The sequence below is a fragment of the Leptidea sinapis genome, chromosome 6, assembly GCF_905404315.1.
Source record: "Leptidea sinapis chromosome 6, ilLepSina1.1, whole genome shotgun sequence".
Lineage (NCBI taxonomy): Eukaryota > Metazoa > Arthropoda > Insecta > Lepidoptera > Pieridae > Leptidea > Leptidea sinapis.
This window is the reverse complement of record NC_066270.1, coordinates 4,668,467-4,684,839: the sequence shown is the minus strand read 5'-3', so window position 1 is coordinate 4,684,839 and position 16,373 is coordinate 4,668,467. Positions and strand designations below refer to the sequence as shown.

The following is a 16,373-nucleotide window of genomic DNA, read 5'->3' as shown; positions in this document are numbered from 1 at the left end:
TATGCTTGAAACTGAGAATATTCATAATTTTTAGTAGTCTCTGCTTTCACAATAAAAACGAGATAATTATTAAATATACAAAAGCAGAACTAAACATAGTTTATAGATAGATATTAATACCATCTTTGTGCTGCAGCAGAGGGCTGTTAGCGCTATTTATAACCTAGGTCCTAAGGAATCATTAAGAGATAAATTTAAAGTTTAAAAGGAAAAAAATATATTCAGATGCAGCAGTCAAAATGTTTATTTAAATTTTGACTGTTGCATCTCAATATATTTTTGATAATGTTCTATATGTTGATAAGCACATAAAGAAATTTGCTAGAAACTGTGACAGTCATCATTTTAACACGAGGAACAAACATAAACTTGTTATGCCTACTGAACAGTAAATGAATCACAAAAATGGCCACCTTTTTGCTCTTAATAGTGATTTTCATTATTATAACACTAGAAATAAGGGATTGCTTGTAACTAATTCTAGTAGGCTTCATAAGATACATAATAGCTTTAAGGGTAAATGTATACACTTCTATAATAAAGTCCCAGCCACTGTTCAGGCATTATCTATAAATAAATTTAAATGTTTTATAAAAAAATGGCTCTGTCGTAAATCCTATTACTCCACTGCTGAATATCTAAATGATCCGACAGCCTGAGACTAGATTGTGATTATTTTATAGCGATAGAAAATACAATATTGTATATTTTTATTGAAAAGAGCGCAAAAAAAAAGAATGCTGGGAGAGTTTCTTGCGCCGCTTCTTCTCTCTCAGAGCGCCATTTGTTTCCGAAGCGGTAGTAGTATCTAGTAGTTATTAGAAATGACATCAAAAAGAATTCTAAATGAATCAATTTTGAGAAAAAAATAAATGCCAGTTGTGTCGAGTTAGTCATTAAATGGGTGATGTATATGTTTTTGCAATATGATCCCAGAAAATGTACACAACAAATGTGTTACGAAATTTAAAAGAATTGTTAAAAAACGTTTGTGTGACTTACATGACATACTTAATATACTTATGTACAAACAAGTCAAAAAAATATGATTCAAGCTACAAATAAAAATAATAAAATTACTATGTATTGTTTATCATGATAGCTAAGATAAAATATACTAACCTTTTTACCCTCAAAATTATCTCTTGTTGTGCCAACAAATAGTGACACAGCACCACAACTATCATTTATCACCAATTCACTTATTGCTTCTATAGATAATTTATCTATAGTCAGTTTTAAATGATCCATCTTTAGGAATTAAGTTAGACCAAGTTATCCCCCACTCAATGGTGGAATCACTGCAATGCTATCAAACTCTGTGACTTCTATATCCCTGGTGTCTGAACACACCTCTTCATTCTTTGCTAGTAAAATATTGTTCTTAATACCTTCTAAGTTGTATGTCTTAGTAATTAAGTTGAGGAGTTGACTATAAGCTACTTTCCTAGGAAGATTGATTCTGGACTCTCGAGTTCCAGCTAGTTCTTTGGATTTTGCAAAAAAGAGAACCTTTACTGTGACTGCATTCTCTATTTCCATACTTTACTCTGAAACAGATATTAGAATAATTCATTGGTCATAAAGATAATGAATATAAGTAGATTGACCAGACAAGATTTGTAGAGTAAATATAGGATGCCTATGTATGGATGGATTAGCTTGTAGTACCAGGAATAAGAGATCTTGTATGGAATATGTGATAGAAGAACTTTACAAAATATTTAAGGACTCAGGTCCATGGCACGGGTCTGTAAGCTGTCCTGCCCTTCTGGGACAGTCATGAATTCAAGTATAAATTCATGTCTGATGAAATAAAATTAAATCATGAGAGGAGATTCATATTATTTACTAAGAAAACATAAAAACAGATACTGTATGAATGTTAAAATAAACTTAAAACACACAGGGTGTTCCTTCATCCAAACAGATTCAATGTAATATGGACTTTGATGGTAATTATATTTATTATTAGTATTATAAAAAGCTTAGATATTGATAAGATATTTTGGAATCTCAATGCAAGTAAACAAACTTTATATTTATATTTTTAAAGATTGAGAAATCAGTCAACAAATGGACTCTGTGTACCGTAAGTCATGTATTAAAAACCTACTATTGCACAATTTAATTACATATTATATTCGGCACATAACGCAATAATTAGGTACTGATTACGAAACCGGTTACCGAATTTCTAAGTCGTAGTACACTGTTTATATGTAGAGCACTAGAGTAGAAACAATTGATATAATCTTAAATTAAATAAATGAATTTTAAATATGGATTTAGTGTTAAAAAATACATAAACACCGATGATTTATAAATAGATTCGAGATTATACACGTACATTTAAATAAGCGTAAACCCAATCGATCATTATATTATGATACTACAAACACTGTCTGCATTTATAACACTTGCAATAATTTTTCCATTCTAAGTACCGCTTCTGTATTGAATTGTGTGTTTTTACTTTCTCATTTTGTAATTGATTCAGTTTTTCATAATGTTGCAGGTACCAGGTGGTTCGTGTTCCGTACTCTGTGACTGACTAGTGACTGTGACAGTTGTTATATTCACAAAGATCAAAGAGAATTTATACACTAAGTTCAACAAAGACATTTTTATTTTTTTTGATTCTGTTCGTCCATCTGTACAGGCAAAGGGGTCAAAAGCCCATACAGCCAAGTCTTATTTTTATTTTTCTATTCTTCAGTCTTCTTCTTCAGTCTTCACTTTACACAGCTTGTTCAAAGTCAAGCTAAGTCTTTATATCATCTTCATCTTCAAACATAAATAGTACAATTTCACATAAAAGTAGTATTTCGTGTTCTTCATGTTTCAGTTTCTTCATATACATATAGGTTCGCATGAAAGGCCGAAGTCAAGTCTTTTATTGATAATATTCTTGTTCCAATGAAGATCAAGCTTAAACCCCGGGCGGGTTTAATAATAATAAACTTTTATGATATAATACTAAAATATAAATCTCATATACGTTATAAGAAATATATTATACATGAATTATAAGTAATAATGATGAATAATAGTTGAATATAATAATTATAAGATAATATGAAACTAATTTAAGGTATACCTACATATATACTGTTTACATTTATACATTAAAATTTACATTCTATTCTATTCTATTCTTTCTAGTGGCTTCTGTGGAAGGGGCACCACAACTCGCCAATGTCACGTTTCAGTAGACCAACAAGCTTAGAGTGTGTCATTTGATCGGTGTAAACGAATTTATAAGTGATTATAGTAATGACCGGTGCCCAGAATCAAAACAGATTTATTTTCTTATTATACCTGAAACAAATATACATGCTGTTAGATTATAATGGACAAACACTAATAATATTACTTATATAAACATTTATTGTGTTAGTTATAACTTAATATTATTCTGTTTAATATATTTACATAAAGTATTTACAAAAGGAGTGAAAACAAAGGTGAGGAGGCATTTCATGGAAGTGGGGCGGGGGATTTCAGGAGGTATAAAGTTGTACAAGGAAGACTTCATTAAAGGGCAATTAAAGAATAAATGGTCTACATTTCCCTCATCAAGTCCACATTCACATAGAGAATGGTCTCTAATTCTTAATTTGGCTAGGAATACTGGAGTGCAAGAGTGGTTTAAGCGTAACCGGCAAACTGTTGATATTATTGATTTATTGGGGAATCTAAATTTCGAGAACCACGGTTTTAAAGGGATTACAGGTTGTATATCACCATAAAAGACGCCTTTAACAGTTTTGGAAACCTGCCAGATGTTTGACCACCTCTCAAATATATTTATTTTCAAAGTGGAGCACAAGTCATGAGAGAAGATTTGAGAATGTTGTTGGGAACCTGTATGAGCAGCTGACCTGGCACAAGCATCAGCATTTTCATTGCCGATTATACCTGCATGGCCTGGTATCCATGCTAGAACTATGTTGATGTTGAGATCATAGCACTCTTTCAAGTTTTCTCTTATCTTAAGTATAATTGGAAACCTACTTTTTGAGCGAAATGGATTTGAGAGGATGGATTGAAGGCAGCTTTTGGAGTCTGATAATATAATAGAATTGTTTAGGCCATGGGACTTAATAAATAAAATAGCTTCAAGTATAGCAATTGCTTCCCCTGTGAATACCGAAGTGACAGTTGGGCAGCTATAACTTAATACAATTCTTGTGGAGGGGATCCATACTGCAACACCAACTGGGCTCATGTGTATTTTAGAAGCATCAGTGAAAATCTTATGCCAATTTTGGAAATCTGAATGCATAACATGAGAAAATGTTTTGTTAGCTTCTATGGTGAACTTATTAATGCCCAGATCTAAAATTATTAAGGGTTGGAAGGTGAGTGCATTAAAAGGCATTGAGAATAGCGGTAATTTCGAAAGTTGAAAAAAGGGGTTAGGGAGTTGAGAGTACAATAGGTAACTATGGGCAAGACATGATCTCTTATCTTGAGAAATTTGGTTATTGTTGTATAGGCCAACTAATTGATCTAATTTATGCAGCAAAGGGTGATCCCGGAATTCCGCAAATTTAAAAAACAGTTTATTAGCGAGGAACTGTCGACGAAGCGAGAGGGGAGGTTCTACACACTCGACCTGCATAGCATTAATAGGACTAGATTTCATAGCTCCTAATATAATGCGCAAACATTTTGCCTGTAATTTGTCTAACTTATCTAAACCTGCCTTATTGCCTGGAACCAAAAGTAACGTGCCATAATCCATGTGGCTACGAATTATGGCATTGTATAGCAATCTTTGGGTGAAGGGGTGAGCCCCCCACCAAACGCCAGATAATGACCGAAGGATATTAATATTTTTTTCACACTTTTGGGAGATGTAGTTAAAGTGCTTTACACCTGTCAATTTTTGATCCAACCATACACCCAAGAACTTAACATTATCGACAAAAGGAACTTCAATATTGTAAATTTTGACTTTGATTACAGGGAGACGTCTTTTGTTGGTGAATAAAACTACCCTACTTTTGGAAGGTGATAGTGTTAGCCCATGTTGCAAGAGCTATGATGAGAGATATTCTAGAGCATGACTCAAACGATTAGAAGAAGCCTGTATAGACTTATCAGAAGTATATAGAACAATATCATCTGCATATTGCAAGATTTGGCAAAAGGGGGTAACTGTGCTAGAAATATCAGAGGTATACAGGTTGTATAGTAAAGGACTGAGAACAGAACCTTGAGGTAAACCTTTCCAAACTGTTTTAGGAGGTAGGTATGAGGCCCATCCTCAATCCTCTTTAATGGTAATTGTTCGCTCCATTAGCATATTGCATATGAATCGAGTTAACTTCGCTGGAATACTCAGCTGAATGAGTTTGCTCCTGAGCAGAGGAAGAGACACGTTATCATATGCGGATTCTATATCTAGAAAAACTGCCAAAAGAGGTTCTTTTGGAAGTTGAAATTTTACTATTGGATGGTTTTTTTATGGGAAAATTTTGGTCAGCACTAAATATCATGGCCTCTGCTAATTTATTATAAATTTCAACAGCATTTGAATGGTTAGGATTGGGAAAGCTTAAAATTTTTTCATCAAGGCAAGTGGAAAATTGCTGCCAATTAGCATTTGTTAATCTGTATTTGAGAGAAGGGGAAAAATTTTGAGCAGGGATTACTTTATCAGGTAATGAAATGATAATAGGATAGTGATCACTGCCATTGGAATTTTGAAGGATGTTCCAAGAAATAAGAGAAGCAAGACAAGGAGAACATAGGGTCAGGTCAACTGCACTTTTTGAATTTTGAGAAGGAGCAACCCTGCGGGTTGGAGAGCCATCATTTATTATGCAGAGATTACATTCATCAAAAATATCAAGAAGGGAAAGAGAAAAATAATCAGTAGTGCTAGAGCCCCAAGACATGTGATGTGCATTAAAATCTCCCATTAGAATCATAGGAGAGGGAATAGACGAGATTAAATGGAGGATGTCTGCAATCATAGTTGAATGAGGTTGAGGGATGTATATAGAGACCATGGAGATGTTCAAAACTTTTGCAGCAACAATATTTATACCAGGATGTTGGTTTGGAAGGATTATTGGGGAAAAGGGAAGGGTGCATCTTATAAATAAGGCACAGCCTGCACCAACACCATCTGCTTGATCATCCCTGAGGCATGCATAGCCCGGGACCCTGAAGTGTGATCCAGGGGCCAGCCATGTCTCAGATATGGCGATGGCAGAGGGAAGGTATTTATTTATAAGATGAATAAGGCTTGGTTTCCTAGGACGTAGGCTTCTGGTGTTCCATTGAAGGATGGTCACTGGGGCCATGATTGTTACAAAGGGATAAGATGTGAGATAGTTTATGGGCAACGTTGGACGGTATGTTAAGAGTGTTACTTGATATGAGACTTAGAATGAGTGAAAGGAGAACCTCCAGGAGGTTTTCATTCTGTACTGTAGAGGAGGGAATAGACTGATGCATTAATGCTGAGCCATTGGGGAACACTGAAGGTACCTCAGCAATAATGGCCTGATGAGCAGCTTTATCATAGGACTTGCTTAATGGGGCTCTAGAGTGTGGAAGAGAAGTAACAGTTTTCCTATATGAGGTAGTTGGAACAGAAGGAATACTAGTCTGGCTCGTGTGGGTTGTAGGGGCATTATGGGATGAGGAAGGATTACTTAGAATTTCTGTGAATGGCCTTGTAGATTTTGGGCAACGCTTTGCTGCCTCTACATAAGAGATGTTCTCTTGTGACATTATTATTTTAATTGTTCTTTGCCTACCATGTTCAGGACAACCTTTATTGGTGGAAAAATGTTGTCCAGAACAATTAATACAATTTGCATCTTTTTCTAGTATATTACATGAGTCACCAGACTGGGATTGGGCACATTTATAACACCTTGAGTTGAATCTGCATGTAGTTTTAATGTGTCCAAATCTGCTGCAGTTCTGACATTGAACGGTGGGGAAGAGGTAAGTTTCTACTGGAAGGGAGTTATGGAATAGGAATATTCTGGTAGGGAGTGATTGTCCTTGGAAAGTAATAACTATAGTTTGGGTTGGGATCCAAGAAACTTTATTATCCTCAATAACTTTTCTATTGAGCCTGCGAGCTTTTAAAATCTTTCCACAACCTGTGGGAAGATCAACTGACTCGACAAACTCATTCATGGATAAGTCCACCGGAACCTGGCGGACAATACCCATCTTTGTAATATTATAATTAGGTATATTTGCTTCATATTTGTTTGCAGTTAAAAGTGGGTTATCTAAAAATTTGTTGGCATCTGAAGCTGATTTGAAGGTTACTGCTATTTTATTCCTACCAACTTTTTGAATACCATCCGGGCATATATTGGCAACTTTATGTCTGTGTAAAAGTTGACCAAATTTTATAGGTCTTATTGTTAAACCTGAAGAGGGATCTTCTTCAGTGCGGGAAACATGAATAATAAATGGACCTTTATCTAATGAGGTGTATTCTTTAATCCCCACAACTAAAGTTGGGTGATTATATATATTCTGTATGGATGCAGAAGCCATATCGGTATCAATAATTGTCTTTTTAGAGACTGCATTTGCGTTATGTGTTGCGCTGTCCTGTAAACGACGTTTCGATCCAGGTAATGGAATATCCGGAGGATCCGGAGGTTCTGGGGGGGTTATATCCATAATGGATAAGTTGGTAGTAAGTCTAAGTTAGTAAGCACGCAATTAGATATCTATGTTAAATTGTTAATAAATACTTACTAGTAAAAATACTCCACCACCAATAAGATAATAAAAACTGCTATACACAAGTTATTAATAGGCACTGTGAGAAAATATAATTATAAACTGTAATAACACTCGACTCACGCGTGTTAGCTACCGAAATCCAATTTTTTATTTATATTTTGTAAAAAAAATTCAACTCCGGAGTATTAAGTATGAACTCAAATTTACATTATAAACACAAGTCCAATAATAATTTATGGACGAATATGTTTTGTCTGTGCCCTTACACAGTGTCAAAAGCCAAGCCGTATTTTCAAATTTCGCCTACCGTTGAAACTATAAATTTGTAAAGCGGCACGAAGCAGTCATAAGTTTTCAATAACTGCTGAAGTGAGCGCGGGATGTTTTCAGCATTCTTATAAATATCCAAGTCTGTCAATGTAAATCTTTGTAGATTATATTGGGGACAGTCAAAGAAAATGTGATCAAGAGTTTGGATGGATAAATTACAGAATTGACAAGTTGGAGAATCTAAAACACCGATCATAAATAGATGAGCACCAATACGAGAATGTCCCAGACGTAACCGACAAATTGTGGTGTAAAATTTTCTGTGTAAGTATTTTTTCTTTTTAACAAACCAGGGAGGAGAGATTTCGTTTTTAATGTCGGCTAACCATTTGCCCTTTGTTTGAACAACTTGTTGCCAATAAATCTGAAAGTCTTGCAAGAATGTACCTTTAAAATGAGACAGTGCATCTGTATGTGGTATGGGAATGTTCAAAGCAGTATGTATCTGATTACTATTCACAATAGATTTAGCAAGATAATCAGCTTCTCCTTTCCTTCCACGCATATGTGTGAAGGAGTCCAGAATAAAACAATTTCTTTTGTTAGGGATAAGCATTGATATTTGTCTCTAATATTGTAAATGATGAAATTAGTTGTAACATTACATTTAGGATATTGTAAAGCTTTTAAAACACTCATGCTATCCGTTATAACAATCCAATTATTATATGACTGTTCTCCAATATATATATTCTAGAGAGCTTATATGGCAGCACATTCTGCTGTGTATATACTAGCCAAGGTATTTAACCTATGACCAAACCCACTCCGCAGTTGTATGTCATAAACTGCCATAGAGACAGCAGTATTACTTTTAGATCCATCAGTATAAAGTTGGTTATAATTTTGCCACTCTGACAGCATACTATATACATCTTCCTTATATTTTAATGATTCATGCATAATTATTTTAATAGGTGTATATTTTGAATTATAAGAATTTAAATAACATGGCCAAAGAATACTAGAAAATAGATTATGATCACAAGAAAAATGTAACAAATCAGAGATGCCTTCTACTTGATAGTAGGAATTATTGTCAGTTTGGTTAATATAGTCCTGTATCTTTAATAGGAGTGGATGATTATTAATAAAAGTTAATTTGAGAAAGAATTTTGTTTGTAGATATTTGAATCTAAGAGCTAGTGGGAGAATATTACATTCTACTTGTAATGATATAATAGGAGTAGACCTAAAAGCTCCCGTTATGATCCTTAAGCATTTATTTTGTGTTTTTTCTAATTTATTCACTAATGTAATTACTCCACCATAACAAAAGAAGGCATACTCAAAATGGCTACGGACTAATGACTTATATAGTGTTAGCAAGATGCGTGGGTCTGCACCCCAATATGTACCAGCTAATGATTTCAGAATGTTGCAGGCCTATTTGTGCCATCTAAAATTACTTAAAAATGTAACTCCTAAAAACTTTATTGAATTATCTATTGAAATTTCCTGAGTACCATAATATATTTTTGCATCTCTTATTCTTATAGAATGCTTTGAAAATATTACTTCTTTGCTTTTGTCAATACTGACCTCAAGACTAAGATATTGAAAATAAAGCTCCAATTTTTTGAGTGCTAACATTAAGATCTAACACAACATTTGATAAATTAAGTCCTGAACTATATATACACTACTAGATCATCAGCAAATTGGAGGTTAGAAACTCTATTACCCAAAACAATATTTATTTGATTTATGTAGATTATAAAGAGCAATGGACTCAAAATTCCGCCCTGCGATATGCCTCTATATGAATATCGAGGACCTATTAATTGGTTATTGACTCTAACATAAAGTTTACGACCATGCAAGAAATTGAATATCCAACTATTTTTTCAGGGACATTTAAGGATAGAAGAATTGATGATAATTGTTCTAAATCAACATTATTAAATGCTCCTACAACATCCAAAAAAACACCAGCCAATATCTTATTGTCAATCTGGGCACTATGGATGTCAAGACATAAATGCCGTATAACTCTCACAAGCAGAACGACCACATCAAAATCCAAATTAATTATTAGGTAAGAGGTTGTTACTATCAATATAAAATATTAATCTCTGTTTTATTAATTGTTCAAAAATTTTACCAACACACGAGCTTAGTGTGAAAGGACCATATGAATCAGCTGAACTAGAATCTTTCCCATGCTTTAAAATTGGAATTAGACAGTCTGTTTTCCATTCTTCTGGAATAGTGGAGTTCTTCCATAGGAGATTTAATATTTTTAGAAACTTATTTAAGTTAGAAGAGTTTAGGAGTTTAAACATTTTATGGGAGAGCCAATCCAAACCGCATGCAGAGTCCTTTCTTGATGATAGACCAGCTTTTAATTCTTCAATAGTAAAAGGGGCAATCATAAAAGAGTTGGTGCTATTTAAAGGATGATTATTGTGAATAATTGTCAAATTTGGTACTGTATATTTGTAGTATATTTGTGTAAAAAGTTGGATATCCAATTATTGCTAGAGAAACTATTATTAGAATATAAGTTCTTAAATTTCCTCATTTTTGTCCAAATCTGTTTCATTGGTGTTAACCTATTTATGGTGGAGCAAAAATCTGTCCGGGATTTACGATGTTCAAGTCTTAATATACATTTTTTCTTTGCTTGAGCTTGCTTAAAATGAATGTAGTTTTGGATATTGCAATTTGATTTGAATAACAGATAAGCCTGTTTGCAATCTTCTACCACTTTAGTACATTGCCCATTCCAACAGGGAAGTTGTCACTTTCTTTTAGGTAGATTAGTAATATTGTTACAGTGGTAGTTGGTTTTAGGTACTGAATTTTCTACCACTCTAAGAATTATGGAACAGAAGTTATTGTAAGACTTCTGTAGATTACAATTATTTATATCAAATTGTTTTAACAAGTCATTTACTAAGTTCTCATATTGGTCCCAATTTACTATTTTCAGATTACTGTGTGGAGGAATGTTGGATGGAATTGAAGAAGATTCAGTTTCCGACACTACCATGGAAAATTTTGTGATTGTAGGCAAGTGATAGCTGCCCAAAGAGTCCTGATGAACTTGCCATTCACAGCACAGGAATAATGAAGATGATACTATTGTTAGATTTGGTCTCCAAAAATTAGTACCCACTATAGTTGGTTGATCATTATTTAAGAGCATTAAGTCATTATCGTCCATTACATCCATGATGTCTCTACCTCTAGAATTGGTTCTATTACAACCCCAAATGGTATGGTGAGCATTAAAATCACCAGCAATTATTAGTGGTTTTGGAATATTATGCAACAGTCTATTAAATTTAGATTTGTCAAAGTTAGGTACACTGTTGCCAGGACTATAAAAGCTAACAATTGAGATGTCTTTTTTCGTCTTCTCAGCCCCTGCGCCGAGCAGACTACTACACGCGCCTGTGCTCACGCCCCGCTACGCCGCCAAGCTACGCCCAGTGCTACGCTACGTGTGGTACAGTTCGACTGGTTAAGTCGAATTCGTTCCGGCCCGCAGCTTGTTTACAGCAATTTTTATTGTAGTAAGTGAGTTGCGTGTCATCGCGGTTGAAATGAAGGATACCTAACGGTGACAACTAACTCGGCTAATGTTGACCCGGTGCGTTTCTCAGACCTCCTGACCTGAGAGAAACCGGACGACCCGATCCCATTGCACTTGGGCTTATCCCAAGGGTGACGGTTCGCGGCTATAACCATTAGGGATAGCCGCGCCACTTCCAACCCCCGTTGCTCTCTGCCCTCGGCGGGGAGGCTTCATCAGCATGGCTCTATCAGCGGACCATGTCAACGCCGTTGTAGTCCAGATTGTGGCTTTGCTTAAAGCCGCAAATCTCCATTTCGACCAGTCACGAGTCGATAGCCTCTCCTCCGTATTCAACACTCCAAGTCGGCCCCTTGCTGACTCCCCCGCGTCCCCCGATGAGCCCTCCGCTCACAAAACTACTCCCGAGGACATGGAGTTCTCCGACTCCGCCTCCTGCGGCCGAAAGCGGCCAGTCCAGTCCTCCTCTGAGGACTCTGACAACGGAACTGTCACTGGCTCCGTTGTCAACACCTCCCGACTTCCCTCTGGAGAACCTTTCCAACTGGTTCAATCCAGGAAGAAGCGCCAGTCCAAGCGCTCAGCCACCTCCACGGATAACGTACTCTCCGCCCCAACCCCTGTCCCTCTAATGTCTCTCGACATTAGCTTGCCCGAGGTCTCTATCACCTCATCTATGAAGCCAGCCACGCGCTGCACGCCTGTCCTCCCTGCAAATAAGCCCCCACCGCCTATCTTCATCCGAGACAAGGCAAAGTGGACTTATGTTGCACAGCTCTGCGCCGACAAAAAGGTGCAATACACCCGAGCTACCAACACGGGTGAAGCCATCCGCGTAGTCGTCCCGACTACGGAGGACTTCCGAGTCCTCACTCGCCTCCTCACTCATAAGAGTGTCGCATACCACACTTATGCGCTTCCGGAAGAGCGCAAAGTGAAAGCCATTCTACGTGGCGTCCCTTATGAGCTCCCCAGTGAGGTCATCCTGGAGGACCTGACCATGCAAGGGTTCAAGGCCGAGGCTGTACACAAAATGTACAGCCGATCCGGCAAGAAATACCCTCTGGCTCTGGTTATCCTAACCAATGTCCCCGAGTCGAGGGAAATTTTCAAGAGAGAGCTCATCGTATGTGGGCTCTCAAACATCCGAGTAGAAGCTCCACACAGACGGGGCTTCCCAGGGCAGTGCCATCGCTGCCAGCTTTATGGCCACGCAGCTGCAAACTGCTCAGCCCCGCCTAGGTGCGTCAAGTGCCTAGAGCCTCACACAACCAAGGAGTGTTTGCGTCCCGCTTGCGTCCTTTGTGGGCAGGAAGGACATCCCGCGAACTACCGCGGATGTCCCCGCGCCCCTCGTCACTCAACAACGAAGACTGCTAGGAAGCAGTCTTCAAAACCAGGGCCACCTCCGGCCACTGGCGCGAACTTTCCTCAACTGAGGAACAGGACAACCGGGCCTTTACTCTCCACTTCTTGGGAGAAGCAGCCCCGGTCTAAAGTCCGGCCCAGACATCTAATGTCAATTCCCGCCCCGTGCAAGTCACCCTGAGTGGCCGCAGATGGGCAACACCTCCTCAACCAGACTCTGGAGTGCATAACCCCCCTGAGTTTCTTGACGAATGGAGAATTCGACATTAAATAATTCAACATTCTAGCCAACAAATTCAAAACAGCTAGGTCTCCACATGAGCGCCTTATTGCGATGATAGCGCACCAAGACTTGGTGAATTCTATGTACTAATGTCCCAATCGCGTAACGCTTCATCACAGAACATGGGGCGAGTGAAGCCTCAGGGCGTATCACTTGTCTGATTCAATACGCGCGGCCTGCGCACCAACCTCCCAGAGATTAAGGAATTTGTTCGCAATAAGGACGTCGACCTATTGCTTATCCAAGAAACATTCTTTAAACCCGACGCTTCAAAGGGATTATCGATCCCTTCCTACTCTCTTGTACACAATGGCAGAGCCGACGACCGTCGTGGCGGACCGTCTCAAGATACCTCTCCAGAGCGACCTTGAGACTCTTCTCTCACTAGGTGACTCAGTCATCTTGTTTGGAGATTTCAACTCCAAACACACTGACTGGTAGTGTCTATCCACAAACGGGAATGGCATCAAGCTCCGCCGTCTAATTAGGTCTATGGACTTAGACGTCCTAAGTCCCACCTCTCCAACACACTACCCGGATAACGTAGCACACTCTCCCGATATTTTAGACATCGCCTTGGTCAAGGGTGTCGCTCTTAATTTAAGGGCGATTGAACCACTCGATGACCTGGGCTCCGACCATCGTCCAGTCTCCCTCAAGCTCGGGCCCCATGCCCCCACCCCTACCACCACTCACCCTAAAACCCTCACCAACTGGGAGGGTTATAGGGAGTCTCTTGCATCAACTTTTGATGCCCCCAATTCACCATATGCAATCTCGTCCAACTATTTCGACAGTACGGATAAGATTGACATCACGGTAAAAGCACTTACTCAAACAGTGCATTCCGCTCTCCATGACAACGAGCGGGTGGTTAAGGTTAACACCCATAAGCTCCCGCTTGATGTCATGAACCTCATTAGAGCCAAGAATGCAGCTCTCAGAAGAGCCGCCAAGTACCCAACGCCCAACTATAAGGTCACGCGCTAACTTCCTCCAGAGCCAAGTTAGGTTACGTCTCTCCGAATTGAGGAATTCCAATTGGTATTCACTCATGGAGAACATTTCCCCTTCACACCAGGCGTATTACAAAGTGGCGAAAGCCCTTCGTACTGACGCAATATTCCACACTCCGCCTTTGATACGCCCCGACGGCAGTACAGCTTTCGAGGACAGGGATAAAGCGGAGTGTTTTGCTGAAAGCATTGCTTCACAATGCTCACCCAGCACTTCTTCTTTTGAACCCCTCCACGTAGCGTCGGTGGAGAATGAGGTCAGCCGTCTGAACTCAATACCTCTCACCGACGATCCCATTCCAACTACTGTAGAGGAGGTTAAATCTATCATCCGTGGATTAAAACCTGGCAAAGCTCCAGGAGCCGACGGTATTTCCAACCTGGCGCTCAAACACTTCCCCGAGCAGGTGATCTTCTTTCTTGTCCTCCTCTTCAACGCCTGCCTCGACCACTGCTTCTTTCCAACCGCTTGGAGTCCAACTCTCTCTCTTCGCTGACGATACCGCTCTCTACGTCCAGTCCCAACAGATATCTTCAGTCCTCTCCAGGCTCCAACGCTCAGTTAATGAGCTAGGTGACTGGTTTAGGAAATGGCGTATTGAGGTCAACCCGGATAAAAGCTCCACAGTCCGTTTTGATTTTAAGCGCAGACGCTTCTGCCGGGATCGACCCATTCATCTATTAGGCTCCCCTATCCCCTTCAGGTCCACAGCCAAGTACTTGGATGTGACCCTCGACTCCCAATTCACCTTCAGGCCTCACGTCCAGAAGGTGACCGGAACCGCCCGCTTCTATCTGTACCGCCTAAACAGTATGTTAGGTAGGCACAGTAAAATGTCTTTTAGGAACAAGCGAACACTCTTCAAGGTTTGCATTCGACCGGTTATGACTTACACCGCTCCAGTTTTCGCTCATGCGAAACCCAATATTATAGATAAACTCCAAACAGTCCAATCCATTTTCTGCCGTAAGGCTGTCAATGCCCACTGGTGCGTTAGAAACGCAGACCTTCACCGGGACTTAGAGCTCCCCACCATCCAACAAAACCTAAAGTGCTTGTCTGAAACTTTCTTTAAGTCCTCAGACAATCACCCAAATCCCCTGATTAAGGAGGCAGCGGATTATACCCCCCCCCCCCCCCCCCCCCTCCTTCACTTTATCAAGTCAGGAGGCCCAGACACGCCCTCTCCGATCCCCCTAACAAACTCTCGTCTGACCTGGAACGCCTCTTGGCATCCGGGGATAATCAGACGCATTTAGATTCACCTCTACTTTGTGATCATCCTTCTGATGTCACTAGTCCCAATTAGATAGCACCTTCTGTGCAATATCCCAGCGGAAACTCCATAGGGAGTGCCGCTAGCGCCTCTCTCTCCCGAAGAGAAGGTCGCCTTCGATGTAGGCTTAGAGGGCACCTGCCCAAAGCCAACTGCAGGTGGTGTTTAGTGGGTTTCACGTGAGTCCCACATAACCAACGCAGACTTAGGCTGCGTTGGTATGCATGAGCATTCACCACCTCCCTCCCGTCGGGTAGCCCATTCCCTTGCTTGGGCGCAAAAATGTATTTTTGTTTGTATTTAATTTTGATTGCTACATTTTGCAAGGAGTTCTCAGAAAATGTTTCTAACTTTTGAAAATAAATGCCATTTCTAACAAAAATTGCTACACCATTGTGATCATTACCACAATCATTTCTTAGTATTGTATAACCTCTGATAGAAAACTGTATATTTGGTTTAAGCCAAAATTCTGATATAAGGGCTATGTGTATGTCCTGCTCATAAAGGTTTTGAAGCTCAAGTCTGTTACTCAACAGACTTTGAGCATTCCACTGTACTATGTTAAGTTTGTGACAGTTGAATGTGACGTTTTATTTTTAATTTCTATGGTATCTCTAATAGCTGAACTAATTGCGTGTGAGCTAATGCTTTGATTCTGTGTTTTATTTAGTGTAATGACTTTTATTATTGATTCTGTGATTAGGTTCATTGCTGCTGGATTGGATAAAATTAAATTAATGATGTCTTGTGTGTTCTCTGTCTTATTGAGTGATGGAAAGTTTGTTGGATGTTTAAATAAATCTGATAATGGTGTTTTA

At 38.9% G+C, this 16,373-nt stretch overlaps 3 protein-coding genes across 6 annotated transcripts in view; 2 read left to right on the top strand and 1 right to left on the bottom strand.

The window, feature by feature from the left end:
- Positions 1–1,392, bottom strand: part of LOC126964932 (molybdopterin synthase catalytic subunit) — a 13,269-nt gene extending 11,877 nt beyond the window's left edge. For both annotated transcript variants that reach the window (XM_050808262.1, XM_050808263.1), the window contains exon 1: positions 1,123–1,392. In XM_050808262.1, coding sequence (XP_050664219.1) covers positions 1,123–1,251 — 129 coding nt within the window. In that variant the 5' untranslated portion in view covers positions 1,252–1,392. The remainder of the gene's footprint in view (positions 1–1,122) is intronic.
- Positions 1–16,373, top strand: part of LOC126964928 (protein CLP1 homolog) — a 261,415-nt gene that overhangs the window by 140,206 nt on the left and 104,836 nt on the right. The window lies entirely within an intron of this gene.
- Positions 1–16,373, top strand: part of LOC126964926 (uncharacterized) — a 17,244-nt gene extending 871 nt beyond the window's left edge. Inside the window, exons 2-4 of one of the 3 annotated variants that reach the window (XM_050808251.1) lie at positions 8,171–8,331; positions 9,919–10,105; positions 11,003–16,373. In XM_050808251.1, the coding sequence (XP_050664208.1) occupies positions 11,829–13,157 (1,329 nt within the window). In that variant the 5' untranslated portion in view covers positions 8,171–8,331; positions 9,919–10,105; positions 11,003–11,828 and the 3' untranslated portion in view covers positions 13,158–16,373. Of the gene's footprint in view, positions 1–8,016; positions 8,332–9,918; positions 10,106–10,224; positions 10,476–11,002 lie in introns of those variants that run through there. The other 2 variants (XM_050808252.1, XM_050808253.1) reach the window with 2 other exon arrangements.